The following is a 16345-nucleotide window of genomic DNA, read 5'->3' as shown; positions in this document are numbered from 1 at the left end:
TCGAAAAGCAAAATTATTGCTACCCTGATGAAAAATTTTAATGACAAAAGTTAATAAACAATCCGTGCAATAATAAATATTTCATCATTTCTTTTTTCAATATACACGAAAATTATGGAAAAAAGGAAATTTTTACAATTCTACTATTTTTAAACAACAATAATTGTTTTATAGATTATCATTTGATAAATATACGATTGTAAAGTTGAATTTGGACCAGTTGGGAAAATTTGTCGTTTCCAAATGATTTTCATATTCAACGGTTAGAAATTAAATCGGCCATTAAACGCTTTTTCGAAATACAATGACCTTGAAATTTTGATTTTCTTTTGTAAAATTCAATAACGCCCATTGTACATTTCGCTTGCATCTTTGACGCGTCGATCAAAATTGATAATTCACAATTTTGACCAAAAACAAAACTTCAATTCGGACAAGTTCCACTTATTAATCATCAATATCAAGAATACACGGATAACATGTATTTCACTGTAATAAATTAAAATTCAATTCTTACAAATAGCACACGACTGAACGGCTACTTTCCTTCTCTACAGACTATTTCTAACAAATTTTTAAAAAAATTTCCATCGAGTAAATTTTCTTTTAAATTAAATTTACCAAATTATAAAAAATAATCTTTTTTAGAAACAAAAATATTGTAAACATTTTTCATTTAAAAATACAACCAACCAAGTTATTTCTCAAATTATTTATCAATTTCATTAAAGTGCAATTTCCAAAAAAACAATCTTTTTAAACATTTTCACAGTTCACATATTTATTTTTCAACAACAAACGACAAACAAACACAAAACATCAAAAATGTATTGAACGCCCAAAAAATTCACATTGTGGATGGATGAGGGTATTGCTTTTGGGCAATTACACACTACCGGTGATAAAAAAAAACATAATCAATCGACCATCAATTTGATTCCAACTTTTTAAAAATATTACTTACACATTTTAAAGTCAAATCATATGAAATACAACTCTGACGGTTTTTGATGGTCGTTTGGATAATCGGACGTTTTCAATTACTGAAGCGTTTATTAACGTGGTCGATTATATTCTTCAGTGCTACATTCAAAATGCACCAGGTTTAGTTTCAGTCAGAATCTAAATAATCCCTGATAAATTTCTGTTTGAACAAAGACAGCTTCTTCTGTGCAACTAAGATCGCAAATATGTCTCACTCATCAGTGCTGAATTCTTCCTGCGATTCCATTCACTTCAAGCCGAATGTGAAGGAAGAATAGGCTTCTGAATGGGTCGGTTCTTCACTTGCTTTATCCGACTCATCGACGTCTTCATTTTCAGCTTTTTCCACTGCTTCGTATATTTCATCGTTGTTCATGTTTCCAATAATGCGATATCATCAACGGTAGACAACTGTACGACTCCGTTCGGCATGAACTCGGCACTTTTCGACATTTCTAGCGCTTAATAAAGCGCGTTTTTTGACGCTTTTTCCATCAATTTTCCTGAAGAACAACACCTACTCGAAATTAAAGTTGCTCCGGTAACGTCGACTCTGATAAATATCCGTAATTGTAGACACACCCAGACCAAAATTCTCAGCATTTTTCCTGAACGACTCGCCACTGCCCACTTGTTGACACACTTCCAATTTTTGCTCCAAACTCAAAACCTTTCCCGTTCCACTATTAGACATATCAGACATAAAAATTCGAATACAAAACAATGATACAGTACAAGTAAAATATATGCAGGTTCACGTTTTCGAGCTGGAATTTATTTTTAAAAATTTAACAAAGCTATGCTATAGCTTTTAAATGTTCTTTGTGTATTTTTTTTGATAATTTATGTTATGATAAAATTGTTTTTCATTATTTCCCGAAAATGATTTACTAATGACTAATGGATGAATGTGACTAGAATTTAAATTTTACAAAAATATTTCAAGCTGTTCAGCAAAATTTCAATTTAAAATTTGAAATTCAATTTGAAATAGTTTTTGTTCACACTATAAATTAATGAGTAATTTAAAATGTATGAAAAGAACAAGTTGAAAACGTTGAATTTACAAAAATTTGCTTTTCAGTTTTCTTGGTCAGCCCGTTTGTTTCGTAATGTTGTTTCAGATTTATGTACAGAATGAAAGGAGCCCAAATTTGCAACAAATCAGTAAGCTTTTGGTAAGGAAAAAAACTTGAAACTATAAATTTCCTTCTAAAACTATTTCGAAGCTCTGAAAGATATTCTTTTGATTAAAATTACAAATTGTCTTTGAATAATTATTTTCTGAAATTTAACTGAATAACAGTTTTTTGCATACCACTACATTCATTGCAAATTATAATTTTCATGCTTATATACTTATTTAATATAGCCTAGTCAGTAATAATATACAAAATATTTAATGATATATTTAATATACTTTAAAACTATCACAGTTTGTTTTTTCAACAAACTTTAAACCACTTAGACACTTTAATAAGTAAAAAATTTAAATCAGTTAATTGGATAAGATTTTTATTTGAAACAAAAATTATAATAATAGTTTTTTCAGCAACATTTTGATGATTAAAAAATGAAAAAAAAACGACATCACTTACAATGATCACTGCATACAAGGTGGTAGTGGTGATACAGTTTTGTAAGCGAAATTTCAATTTTGCCTTTTTTCCTTCTTCTTCATTGATCATATTATTAAAATGACAAGTTTTGCATAACAATGTATTGGTGAAGGTTAATTTTTGTTGACAAAGAAAAGAAAAACGTGAACAAAGATGTAGAATAAAAGAAAATTACAATATATAGTTTTGCAAAATACACAAATTATCTATGTTTGCATTTTTGACATTGCGTAACGGTGAAAGTATGGAATTTATGTGTAAGTGATAAGCACTTTGTTCCATGCTGAGTTCAGTTCAAATGATATAACAATAATGATTTAATATTGAAATTTAAATTTTAAAATTTTTGAAAAAAAACGGAATTATTGGCATCAATTATCAATAGAATTGTTCGATATTTGCAATTTGGATTCGATTTTGGTTAAACAAGAACAAGAGGTTAGTTCTTTCAAATAAGAGAATTAGTGAAGCTTAAAATTGAACTGACACGACAGATTATAAAACAAGGATTGTTTTGCGAAACCAATCGCAAATATCGACTAACCAAATAATATGATAATTGTGCGTTGATTTCATTTTCATCTATGCTCTCCCTTTAATTATACCATTAAAAAGTAAAAAAGATACTCTGGGCGTTGGTTGACATGTTCAGATTTGACGGCTTCAGGTCGGGTCAGACGACAAGCTGGCTAGTATTGTTAGCAGATATTGTTTTTCTGACGTTGATCTACACTGGGCATGTTCTTTACAGTTGACCTGTATTTCAGCAATGCTAGAAATGAAAAAAAAGAAGCATTTCTAGCTTTTCCCTTTGACCAATTTATCGGTTAGGTCAAATTAGCCAAAACACAGGCAGAAGCACACGCTATTGATGCAATAGCAATAACAACAGCAATTGCAATTCTCCATTCAAGCGCAATTGATTCTCTCACTCACATCCACGAGTACGCAGTAACAAATGCATACAAAAATAAAAAATAATCACTTTGTTTATTTTGCATGTGGAAAGAGAATCACCTTCTTTCTACTGGTTCTAAATGAAGCACTATCAACTTTATCCAATCTCACATCTGCCCAATGATAATTATTATAATTTGAATTCAATAAAAAAATATGTTGTAATCTTTTTCTTTTCAAACAAATTATTTAAAATTAATTAAAAATACATCTTTTTATACGTTGTAGTAAAAATGTCATTTTATTTATTTGATATGTTGAATAAAAAGATACAATTTCAAAGAGAATGCTTTCAAAAAGACATCACATTATTTTCAAATTATATTACTTTTAATTTTATGCTTAGTTATATATTTTTTTTCAAACCTCACATATCAAGTAAGTAAGTAAATTTTCTTTCGTTCAATTTTATTGTATACATTGAAGAAAAAATTGAATTTGCACCAATTTTACCTTGCACATCATATTTTACCTGGCATACTGTAATTCTTATAGGTTTCAGTAAGAAATAAAATCGATCGGCGAATAGTGTATTTTTGAATATTTGTTTGAAATATATTTTGATTTTTTTTTCATTATTCTATCAATTGATTACATTTGGTAAGCGTTTGATGAGAAATTTACTTGCTGAACTTGTTTTGGTTACTGTTATTTTGCATCTGGTTACCTTGATGCAATTGTTCAGAGCTGTTGGTGAGGTGCGGTTGTATTTTATGAATAAATTTGGGTATTATTTTTGGGATCAAAAACAGTTTTGAATTGTAAACTTTAAAATGTGAAATAATTTTCTTTGGAAACTTTGGTGACTTGTGATTTTTACTGAACAGCTTGGTTGAATAAATTTGTAGTCTTTGTTATCAAGGTAAGTTAGTGTGGGTCTGGTTTGATGTTGAGTTTCAGAACAAGAATACACATGCACAGACGGACAAACACAGAAGCACCAGTTTCTGTTGACACGTTTTCAATTGCGCATCATCACTTGTTCTTTTTCTTTGTTCAGAGAAATTTTCATCAAGAACATTGTTCAGTTTCTGCTTGTTCAAGTGACATTTTTCATCTGTTGTCAATTCAAATTTCCACATTTACACTGGCACGTTGATTGCAGCTGTGTAATAATTTTTTGTTTATTTTTTCCGTTAAAATTTTAATTTAAATAAAAAAGTGATGGATCATGAACGCTCCGCGTGCATTTTCTGACGATTCTCCGTCGTTGTTGTCGTCGTCCTTGTGTGCGGTTGGTTCCTTTTGCAGTTGGGGCAAATTGGAGGAAATCGATTTTTGTCCGTTGGAGAGGAAAAATATAGGGAAAATGAAAGATGCCGAGGTGGAAATTTCTCCGAGCAAAACTGCCCAGTGTCGAGGCCGGGTCGCGGCGCTTTCACGCGGTCACTAGTGAGTGGACAACGACCACTTGCAACAATCGGCCATTCAATTAAGCTGCTCTGTCGGCGGTGGCATTTGTGTCGACGGCGGCCAGCAATAATGATAATAATTGATGAAAAGCCGTGGAGTGGTCGTTTGAACGCTAATCGCTTTATTATAATATATTGCTGCATTTCCTTTCGCAAACTATGCAATTTTATATTCGAAGAAGAATATGCGTATAATTTTTATTTTTTTAATTAAACATTTGTATTAATTTTTCAACTTTTATTATCAAATGAGCAGCTCACTTGTTGTTGACAGAATATTTTCATTAATATTTCATTTCTCCTCTTTCATCACTGGGCCGCAGTTGTTACTAGGCGCCAGCGAAGTGAATTTTCACTGACAAGGGCAGTTATAATTATCATCATAACTGACCAGGACGTCGATTTCGATTTGAAATTAATTATTGAATTTGAAGCATTATTTGCAGTATTTGTTTGACTGTTTTTTATCTTTGTTACAAGCTGAACTTTTTTTTTGTTTTACAATTATTTTTTTAAAGTGAAACTAATTTATTTTAAGAATTTTGCATAAACGAAACGCAACAATGGAAATGAGCAGGTAGTATTGGCGGTGGGATTGTACCAGCCATGAGTGGTGGCTTCGTGATGCGTGATTGGCTTGCTTCGTTCTGTTTTGCAGTCGTCATCCTGACGCCGTTTGTGATCGCATTCAGTTCCTACGATGATGGTGAGATGTAAAATATTTATTTATTTTTATTATCATTAAAAAAACAAATATACTGCTCGTATGATTTATGTGAAATGGTGAGTGGGAATGTTGTTGTTGTTGTTGTAAATTGTTGTCCATTTTGTGATGGAGAAGATTCGGAAATTTTCGTTATCTTATAAATTAATTTTGCATAAAAGTTATAAAAAAGGACGAATTGAAATCAGATCGTTTGAACTTGTCGCTGTAATGATTATTGTCTAATTAAAAAAAGAAAAAGAAGGATTTGCATTTGCAATGTGCCATTTCACAAGTGCACATGTGACATGCTTACTGAGAATGTTTTTTTTTAAATAATTTTGACTTTCTTTATGATTATTTATTTATTTATTTTGAGTATTATTTTGTTTCGTTTTTGCAAAGCATTTATTGGAGTAAAGTTTGTGAACAGGGGAGTGAATGGATTGTTAAAGGTAATTTTTAATCGTTTGTAGACTGTTTTTGTAAAATTTGCAAAGAATTTATTCTACATTTGAAAGCATCTGTGTGCAATTGGAAAAAAATTATGTGTGAGAATGGAGTGTACCATTTTTTTAATGAGGTCGATGAAATTGATGGCGATGATGATTTTTTTTTCTTTTTCCCAGGGTCAGTTGTATTGTTCTCGTTGTTGTACGTATCACCACCATTTTTTGAATTTTTCTTTATTGTTAAGAAGAGTCTGTTCTAATCATTCGGCAACGATTTATTGTCATATTGATGACAAATGTGAATTTCAAAAAATGAAAATAAAAAGACAGTTTTCTAAGAGATGCATTACGTTTCAGCTCGTAACTAGGTATTCATTGGCAAAGTTTTGTAATTTTTATTTATTTTTGAGTGATAAATAAATAAATAAATATATATTTTTTTTGTTTGGAAAATCGCATTTGATACCAGTTGTTGTTGTTGTTGATTTCATATTCTTTTTTTTTCTCAGTTCATTCAGTTCAATTTTGTTATGTTTTTTAAATTCTAAAATTTTGTCATTGGAAATTCAAAAAATTGATTCTCATTTCATATTTTTCATTCAGAGTTCGAAGTCACTACTGTATCACCGGGTCCACCGCAAATATTGGAACATCCGTCGGATGAAATTGTCGCTGCAGGCGATTCGGTAACGTTGAATTGTAAAGCGACTGGAAATCCACAGGTAAGCACAAAGTTCAGTTGTTATGATTTATATTTAAACAAACACATGTATATTTGAAATAGCCGCAAGTTATTTGGTTCAAAGATGGGAAACCTTTGGTCACTGCTGCAGAAGAAAGTGATTCGACTAGAGTAATACTTCCTTCGGGTTCGTTATTTCTGATGCAAGCTGTCAATCAAGGTTGTTTGTTGTTCGATCAAGTTGTTGATTTTATATTTCTATATATGTATGTGTGTATGCATTTGCAGGTAGAAATCGAAATTCCGACGCTGGGGTTTATTGGTGTGTGGTGCGCAATGGGCGTGGCGAAGCGCGCAGTCGGAATGCAACGTTGAAAATTGCCTGGCTCAAAGAGGAATTTCGCGTCCATCCGAAGCCGGTCACGGCGGTGGTCGGCAAACAGGCGCTGTTGGAGTGCAGTCCGCCGAACGGCTATCCGGAGCCGGTAGTTTCTTGGAAAAAAGATAATCAAGATTTAAATTTGGACGGCGATTCACGCAGAACAGTCCATTCGAGCGGCAATTTGATCATCACCAACGTCCAGACGTCGGACTCTGGTTTCTATTCGTGTGTTGCTCGAAATTTGGTCCAAGAGCGTGTCAGCAAAACTGGACGACTGCTTATTTACGGTTTGTTTATTTGTTTGTTTGTTCGTTGTTTTGAAACGTTTTTCGCTTTTAGAGAAACCTGAAATCAAAATTCGTCCGGATGATATTGCCGTTGACGTTGGTTCGGAAGCGTTGTTTCTTTGCGCAATATCGGGTGATCCGAAACCGGACGTGCAGTGGCGCAAAGCTAACGGAGTCATGCCTGCTGGACGTAGTCGAATGCTTGCCGATTATTCGTTGAAAATCGACCGAATTGTCGCTTCGGATGAAGGGGAATATATTTGTTCAGTAATTTATTCCCATTCGTCTATTTGTCCATTTGTTTCGTGATTTCATATACTGTCGTTTTTCAAGGGTAAAAATGCGGCTGGTGCTGTTGAAGCGTCGGCGAAGCTGGTGGTCCAATCACCGCCTTGGTTTACCGACGGACCGAGGGATGTGGACGTGAAAGAGGGAAGTGAAATTTCCTTACTTTGCGAAGCCAATGGTAGTCCACCGCCGTCGTTGTTTTGGTCCAAAGAAGGCGCTCAGGTAACAAACAGTAGTGCCAGAATTTGTCTTTTTTTTCTCTGTTTTTTTCATATATATATATATATAATTTTACATTAGGAACTAATGTTTCCGGGATTTCGGTCCGTGGACGGTCGGGTACAAGTGTCGAAAAAGGGCGACTTGTCCATTCAGCATGTCATTTCTACGGACGAAGGCAACTACGTTTGCACTGCGTTGAATGCAGCTGGCTCGAACAGTGCCAAAGCTTTTGTCAGGGTTACAGTTGACGGTGATGGTTAATGACTGAAATATGGGAAAAAAAGTAATAGTAATAAAAGCTTTTTTCTTTTAACACAATTCAGACATGAGCTCGGATTTACCTCCACTTATAATACGTGGACCGGCCAATCAAACACTGCCTTTGGATTCTGTAGCCGTTATGCCTTGTTTGGCAAAATCCACTGGTGAAACGTACGATATCGTTTGGTTGAAAAATGGCGTCCAAATTGAACCCAGCGATCGTTTCAACATATTATCCGGTGGAAATTTAAACATAAGAGGTATTTAAAATAAATAACACCTGTTAAAACTCTGTATTGTCGTTGAACTTGATGCAAAAAAAAAGAAAGAAACGGTGAATTTTTTCTCTTTTCTTCTACTTTTTCAGATTTGCGCAAAGAAGACTCAGCATTGTACACTTGTAGTGTAAAAAGTCACAAAGGAGAAGATCAAGTGTCTGCATTTTTGCGTGTGGAAGGTGATTTGGATTTTGGTTTTGTCGATTGGTTTTGATTTGTTTTTTCATTTTAGCTCATACAAATCCAAACGTCATTTTCGAAAGAATGCCCGAACCGTCGACATTTTCATCTCCCCCGGGACGACCTCGAGTGATCAACGTATCCGATACTGAAGTCACTTTGCAGTGGATGTCACCGGACAATGCTGGTGCGTCTTCGATTCTTGGTTACCGTCTTCAGTATTACAGTCCACAGATGGGTTCTTATTGGGCGAGTGTAGTGGATTTGATACGCTCGCCAATGTTTGTTGTACGACGTTTGAAGCCGTCTTCGTCGTACGTGTTTGTCGTTCGTGCGGTCAATCATCACGGAATCAGCGAGCCCAGTTTGTTCTCTTCTGTCGTCCGTACCAAATCTGCCGGTGAGTTTTACAAATCTTCCACTCACTCACTGTGGAATACGTATATGTGTACCGATGTAGGTTTTGTGAGAGATTTTATCGACATCGATTTGGAAGTGGCACGTAAAAGTTTGTCAGATGTCCAGCTGGTCAAATTGCGTGAAGTCAAAGCGATCAACGAAACTTCGGTGAAACTTTCTTGGAAGGTAAATTTACTACGATGGTTGTTTTTATCACCAATTTTTTTTCTGTCAAATAAATTGTAAAAAAATTTTCAAAAATTCAGCTCCTTCGCACTGAACCGCTGATTACTGGCTTTTACATCCGCTGGCAAGCTGCTGAGACGAATCAGCAAGGTTTGGTCAATGTGACCAACTTTGAAGAGGGGCCCGTTTGGAGTAGAACTATTGGAGGCTTGAAACCGTACACGAAATATTTGTTCTTCATCACGCCGTATTTTCGATCGGTCGAAGGCAATCCGAGCAACGTTCTCGATGTGCTCACCACTGAAGCGAGTAAGTTTGCTTTGGCCAAAAAAGAAAATTTCGTGAAAAAAAGATGCGATGATTTTCTTTTCTTTTCGTCTTTTCAGTTCCGACCGCACCTCCCGGCGATATGCAAATTCGAATGACCAATTTGACAACGCTGAGAGTATCTTGGAAACCTCCGCCGCTCGATCAGATCAACGGCATTTTGAGAGGTTACACCATTCTGGTGATCGCCAACGAGACCCGGCGTATTTTGCGCAACATAACGGCCAGCGAACGGGCTGCCAGTGTGACGTTGTTCCATCTGGAACCTGGCACCGCTTATCGAATACGCGTTGGCGCCTTCACGACCGCCGGTTCTGGACGTCAGTTTTGCGAAGGGGTGGTGACGATGGACGAAGCGACGTTGAGAAGCCATTTGACGATGGAAGCGCTGTCGACACCGCAGGGACGTTTGAACGCTTTGCTCCAAGAGCCTTGGTTTATATCGGTTATTGGTGCAGCGGTGTGGAGTTTTTTGATTTTGTTGGTTGCCGTGTTCTGGTGGCGCAGACGTCGAGCGTACAAGAAAACTGCCGAACACGAATGCACAAACGGTCCGTTTATTAAAATCAACGACGGCTCTGTGTTGAACACTGGTCGAGAGGCGTTGTGGATCGACCCGCAGCAATTTTATCAATCAGGCGGATCCCATCCGGCCACATTGGCAGTGGCGTCGTTGAGTACGAGATATTTGGTGGGAGCCGAGTCGCCCCGTCTTCAGCCGGCGCCGGTGTTCTTTTCCACCAAATCGTTGGAAAGGCCGTACACTGAGCTCAGTCAGATGAATTATTCACTGGGCGGTGTTTACAGACCGTCAAATGCCAGCAGTTCATATTATCATCAGATTCCATCTTTGGATGTACCTGGTAATGCTTATTATTGCCCCACATCACCTCCTTCACCGACCCCGTATGCAACTACTACATTGGTCATGAATGCTCATCGTCAACGTCAGCAGCAGCAACAACTGGAACTGCAACAGCAGCATCATCATCATCAGACAATGCAATTGCCATTGGATCGTGAACGTTCCAAACATTCAACTGTCGTTGCTAACATGAAACGCGCTGGAAGTCTTGTCTCTCCAGAGCATAATAATAATAATAATAATAACAAAGCAGTAAACAGCAATATGAACAACAACAACAGCCCCCCGCAAACAGATGTTTCATTGTTGTCAGGCGGAACAAACAGCAGCAATGGAAATAGCCGAAAAATTCGAGCTCATCAACCGACACTGTTGGACTTTATTCCACCACCACCTACCCAACCACCACCACCTGTAACTGACGAAATGTTGGCACAAAGTGCAGTGCATTTTGCTGCAACCGAAAATTTCTACCCACTAAAAGTGGAAGTGAGTTTGAACAGATGATTGGATATTTTTTCGTTGTTGTTGTTTTTTTCTTTTTAAATATACTTACTCACTTGTTTATGATTTATTTTTCTATAGTCTCGTCGTCAACCACAGTCAACCAAAGAATTGTTCGCCAACGGCGGTATCGGTGCTAATAGTAGCAGCAGACAGTTTCGGTCGAAACGTGCTGCAGAAGATGACAGCAAATGTTGTTTGTACAGTCAAAATGATGACGACGACAATGATGATGATGATGATGATGATGATATCGAACAAGACATGGACGAACAACGCAAATTGCCTGTAGAATTTGAAGATGATGATTTGACCGGCCCCGATGTACATTTCTTGCAACCATCTGCAAAATTTTCTGTTGTTAGGCCGATAAATAACAACAACAACAACAATAAGATTAATAATAGTAGCAGTAATCATATTGGCAATAGTGGTAATAAACAAAATTTGTTGCTCGGCTCTCATCCGAGGCAGCCTTTACCGTCTCCAATTTTACCTTCCATGTACAATAATAGTGAGTGTTGTTTTTATTTACTTTTCAATTCAATCGGTATAGCTTTTTTGAAGCAACATGTTGTTATATTTAATGCATTAATTGGCAGTAATGTCGTCATATTTTATTTTTTCAATTTAAGTTATATAATTGTAGGTAAGAGATCGCTGCCGAGGCAGCCGAATGCTCGCCCAGGACCGAAAGATGTCGTTTAGGCCGGAAAGAAAAACATCTGAGCTTTTTTTCAAAGTGATGATATTTTCTTCCACATTTTATTTGTGCAGCATTGAGCTCAAGCAGTAAAATAATACAATAATATTATACCAAAGAATGTTTGCCATTTTTTTTAATTTGGGATCTGCTCGTCTTTTGTCTGTGAATCCTGTTGAATTTTTATTTTAATATTTCAATTTTTTACTTCATCTCCAGAAAGTTAAGTAATGTATATATATATTTATTTATTTATTTTTCAAATAACTCTTCTTTGTATAAATATGCTTTTTAAAATGAAGCATTTGTTAGTTTTGCGCACACTTTTGTTTTTTATTTTTTTTTCCTTAATAAACTGAACTACGAGCTTTTAAAAATTCAATAAATATTACTGGAAAAAAGTAATACTTTTTGGAAATATCTAGTTATATATATATATATATATGTATGTATATTTGTTAATTTTGTTATTTGAATATCTATTTAAAAATCTCAAATAGTAATCGACAAAAGACAATTCACAAAAGAGCAAAGCAAGCAATAATAATAATAATAATAATAATAATAATAATAATAATAGACGAAATAAGAGTGAAAGTTCTCGCAGTGAAGAATGAATGCATAATTTTGTTGCACGCACGTGCATTTCTTTTTTCGACAATTATCACGAGCAAATAGTTTGTTCATAATTTTATCAATGCAATGACCAATGTAATAATAAATAATTTGACGGAAGAAATGAATTATTCTTAATTTTCAAACATTTGAATGGTATTAATTTTTGTAAAAACAAAACAAAAAGAAATGCAAATTTTGATAAAAAAGTCTGCATGGATTCCATTTTGGATTACGTAACTTTAATAATAGTGACGTAACATTAATAATGGAAATATTATTCCAAAATTTTATTGTCTGTTTGAAGTTTCGTCATTCATTGAAATTTTTGTTTATTTAAATATATAATTTGTGGTGAAGCTTATACTTTTTCATGATCAGCATTCCCGAAAATAATTTTTATCATTATTCTCTATTTTATTGTACCAAACTGACGTTATATGAAATGCGATAGTAATAATTCAGAAAAAAAACAATACAAAAAATAAGTTAAATAGTGATTTTTATTTTTTACTACCCAACAGCAACAGCAACAACGGTCTATTACCGATTTCCCTCTTGATATATAAATCTGCTCCCACTGTTTGTAAATAAATTTGTTGCCTGTTGAAATTTATCAAGATTAGATGTTAATTTCCGAATGTAATGTCAGAATACTGAATAATCTGTTTGAAAAATCTGGAATACTGTAGCAACACTTTTAATTTCCGGGTTACAAATGGCACTAATGCTAACGTTACGCGTTAGCTCGCAATTTCACTTCATTTCACGCATGATTAAACGCATATGCCTTTGTCAAACATTGTTCGCGTTCTCGTCATATCACATATGTGGGAAAGGGGATTTTAATACAAGGGGAATATGCACAATTGACAAATTGTTCACAGTTGCAGCTTTCAAGCTTAACCAAGGAGTGACAACTGCTAAATTGTTAGCATCTGATTAATTTCTTGATTTTACTGGGAGTGTTCTATTTAAATCTTACAAATGACTTCTGCTACTTTATTAGCTATCTATTCTGATAAGTGATTGGGTGAATAACTGTGCCATTTGATTAGCTATTCAGCTGTGATCTAGGATTGGGTGATTGTTGTTTATCAAGTCTTTATTTACCAAATATGGGTGCATTCCATTAAATTTCCTTATATTGGCAAAAATAATCATTTAACATTTTTAGAAAAAAAAGCTTTCAGTTAACGTAAAACTGTGTATATTTGTTTTTAGACTGCAAATGATGCTTCTAAAAAGCTTTTGCGTTTTACATTTCACTGTTAACAAAAGATTATCTTATTGCTTAATTTTATTCTTGTAAGTTTGCTTTTGCATTTTACTTCTTCACAACTATGCTGATCAACAGACTGTTTTCGCAGAAACTTTTCTGCTATTCGATATAAGCGCTTCAGAACTAAGCAAATGTATAGTACAGAAATTTCCATTTTACAACAACAAGCAAATCTGAATTTTATTACAATATATACCATGGGCAAGATGGGCAATACAACGATATCGTGGAAAAAGTCCATTTCTAAACTTGTAGACACTGTGCCACGGCAACCAACTAATCGTTATGTTCAAAAAATGGATTAGCTGTAATATTACAATAATAATGTGCTACATTAAGCCATTGTTTATATCTTTATTCACAACCCTTGTATGGCATTATGATTTGTGCACTTGAACGTGTGGCATCTCCCTTTGTGTATTGGCTTATGTTAGTTCTTTGAGATACAAACTGAAATTCCTTATTTATTCTCATCATTCAGAAACACATCTCAAACCTACGACACGGAAAATAGCACAATCATTGATGATAAGCATTGAGGAGTAAAATAAATGAAAAATAGAACTGACGGTTTTGTTCTTTACAAATTAAATATCTTTATTATCCAATTGCATTATTCTACAAAAATACAGAAGCAACAAATGAACAGCTTGATGAAGAGATAACTGAACAAAGAGATGTTAAATAAACGTGTTTATCTAGATCATTTTTTGTTTTCATAATTTGACATGTAATGACTTTTTACGATGGTGACAGAGCAAAAAAAATAATTTTCTTTGCTTTCAGTTTTGTTTGCTAAAATCAACAGAATTTCGAAATGCAACAGATATTTTTTGATCTGGAATGTTGAACCATAGTAATACANGAATNNNNANNTGANTNTTTAGTCAAACCAGTCGTCGGTTTACTTTAGATATTGAGAGAGAAATTTAATACAATTTACACAAGATGTATTACCACAAATTTTTACTTTAAACAANNNNAATTCCAGATTTTTATTTTTTATTTAAATGATACATAAAAAGAAAAACAATAACTCTTGTGAAGAGAAGCAAAAGAAAAATTNGGAAAGATTAAATTCTTTTGTGAACTAAACACATTTTCAGAGAACAGACAGGCAAAATCAGAAAAGTGTTTCGATGCTAACATTCAGCAACCACCACTCCTAGTTTTAGCTGAAAACTGCAGCTGTGACAATTTATCAATTTTAGATTTTCCCTTTGTACTTGAATAGCGGTTCAACTAGCCTTCATCAGAACAATATTTGACAAACAAAAAAGAACCTTAGGCATAAATCTCATTTAATTGTTAGCTAAGAAAGAATTTATATGATGAGTGAAAGCAACTGTTGGCTGACATTTCTTTTGAACAGTATTTTTCCACTCGCAAAGATAAATAAAAGTGAAGCACTTTGAAAGCGGAAAAAAGCGATGAACAGCACGAAGCAGAAAAGCTGTTAAAGCTGCCTCAAATTCACTTGCAGTGGACATCGCATTGTTTGATGTCAGCATATGTGCGTCATTTGTCTGTGATAATAATCTTCTGTCAACATCAACAAAAGGCGTTGGCGCTACAACGAATATCACAAGTTGATCTTCAATTGTAGATAAGATGAGAAATGAAAGCTAAATGTTGTTTCAAAATGATTATTTAAAATGGAATTTAAACCGTCAAATTAATTTTCCTTTTTGGTCTTGCGTTTGAGTTCAGTGCTTAGAATTCGAGGGTTATTAGCTGATGAGCGAAACAATATCAGATATCATCATCCGAAATTTGCCTGCTGAAATTGTGATGCATACGGCTTTCTGGACTGGACGGCAATGAACAGAAAATGGACGCGGAAATGGATTCCATTATTACTAATACTGGAGTAAACAAGAAGTACACTATGAAGCAGGAAGTAAAATGCTGCTGGGCATAAAGCTTGACGCGCAGCTAATTAAGCTTAACAAATCAACCGGAACGGTGCATAAGCTATTTAAAAGAAAATTCAAGACTGCGAATGCTATTTTATGTGAACAGTGAAATGTAAAACTGAAGAATCATTAATGTTATTGACTAAGATAACCACTTATTTAAAGCCACATTCAAATATTGCAAGACATCTTGTTAAATGCTCTTCTTAACAACATACGCAAACAATATGCAAATATAAAGAAGTTAAACATTAGTTTTAAGCATATTAACTTTTTGTTATAATTCATTTAACGCAACAATAGATAGCTAACAACACATTAAAAAGCTGTGTTTCAAAAATAGTAAATGCTTTTTTATGTCCATGTAAAGTATTTTAATGGTAATGCACCCATATTTGGAAAAGGATTGATAAACAACAATTACCCAATCCTTGATCAAAGTTTAATAGGTAATCAAATGGCAAAGTTATTCACCCAATCACTTATCATAATGATTAGCTAATAAAATAGCAGAAGTCATTAGCCAATTACCGATCAATAATGTGCAACCTATCATAATACAGCCAGTCACAAAAAGGAGGCGGAGTTAGGGGGAAATGGGACGCGGATGAGTTCACACTAGCCCCATCCATATATATTTTTTTATACATGTCGAAGAGGTTTGCTGTTTGTATGAAAAATCCTGTTTGATGTTCGTTCATACATTTCATATAAATACAGTCGAACTTCATTAAGTGCATAAGATTTTGGCCGAAAAAAATTCCCTGTAGTTAATTAAACGATAAATAATGGATGATGCATGGAAATTCTTTTTTAAATTCCAGGCCTCACTTATTAACCA

The 16345-nt window shown here is 34.3% G+C and overlaps 3 protein-coding genes across 3 annotated transcripts; 1 reads left to right on the top strand and 2 right to left on the bottom strand.

Annotated features, from left to right (window-relative positions):
• Nucleotides 1–4729: 4729 nt before the first annotated feature.
• Nucleotides 4730–5116, bottom strand: Tsp_04434 (conserved hypothetical protein). Its single transcript, XM_003368957.1, has one exon. The coding sequence runs from the start codon at nt 5114–5116 to the stop codon at nt 4730–4732; it is 387 nt and encodes a 128-aa protein (XP_003369005.1).
• A 636-nt stretch (nt 5117–5752) lies between these two features.
• Nucleotides 5753–11696, top strand: Tsp_04433 (putative immunoglobulin I-set domain protein). The gene is made up of 15 exons (XM_003368956.1): nt 5753–5827; nt 6055–6130; nt 6731–6849; nt 6912–7029; nt 7098–7478; nt 7531–7745; nt 7812–7988; nt 8067–8244; nt 8312–8509; nt 8617–8721; nt 8760–9292; nt 9373–9601; nt 9679–10973; nt 11070–11502; nt 11638–11696. Exons 1-15 carry the CDS (start codon nt 5753–5755, stop codon nt 11694–11696), a joined length of 4191 nt encoding a protein of 1396 aa, XP_003369004.1.
• A 3193-nt stretch (nt 11697–14889) lies between these two features.
• Tsp_04432a (putative EH domain-containing protein 3) lies at nt 14890–15213 on the bottom strand (the record flags this gene model as incomplete). The annotated part of the gene is made up of 1 exon (XM_003368955.1): nt 14890–15213. A coding segment is annotated over one exon (324 nt), but the record flags the coding sequence as incomplete, so codon positions are not given.
• Between the last annotated feature and the right edge of the window lie 1132 nt (nt 15214–16345).

The sequence above is a fragment of the Trichinella spiralis genome, assembly GCF_000181795.1.
Source record: "Trichinella spiralis strain ISS 195 chromosome Unknown Scfld1557, whole genome shotgun sequence".
NCBI lineage: Eukaryota > Metazoa > Nematoda > Enoplea > Trichinellida > Trichinellidae > Trichinella > Trichinella spiralis.
Note: the sequence above shows the minus strand (reverse complement) of the source record. Positions and strands in the feature narration are given on the sequence as shown.

Coding starts and splice junctions, on each gene's coding strand:
- Tsp_04434 (XM_003368957.1), bottom strand. CDS start 5,116: ATGCAGCAATATATTATAATAAAGCGATTAGCGTTCAAACGACCACTC.
- Tsp_04433 (XM_003368956.1), top strand. CDS start 5,753: ATGGTGAGTGGGAATGTTGTTGTTGTTGTTGTAAATTGTTGTCCATTT. Junction 7,030..7,097: donor GATGCAAGCTGTCAATCAAG/GTTGTTTGTTGT, acceptor ATGCATTTGCAG/GTAGAAATCGAAATTCCGAC. Junction 7,989..8,066: donor GGTCCAAAGAAGGCGCTCAG/GTAACAAACAGT, acceptor ATTTTACATTAG/GAACTAATGTTTCCGGGATT.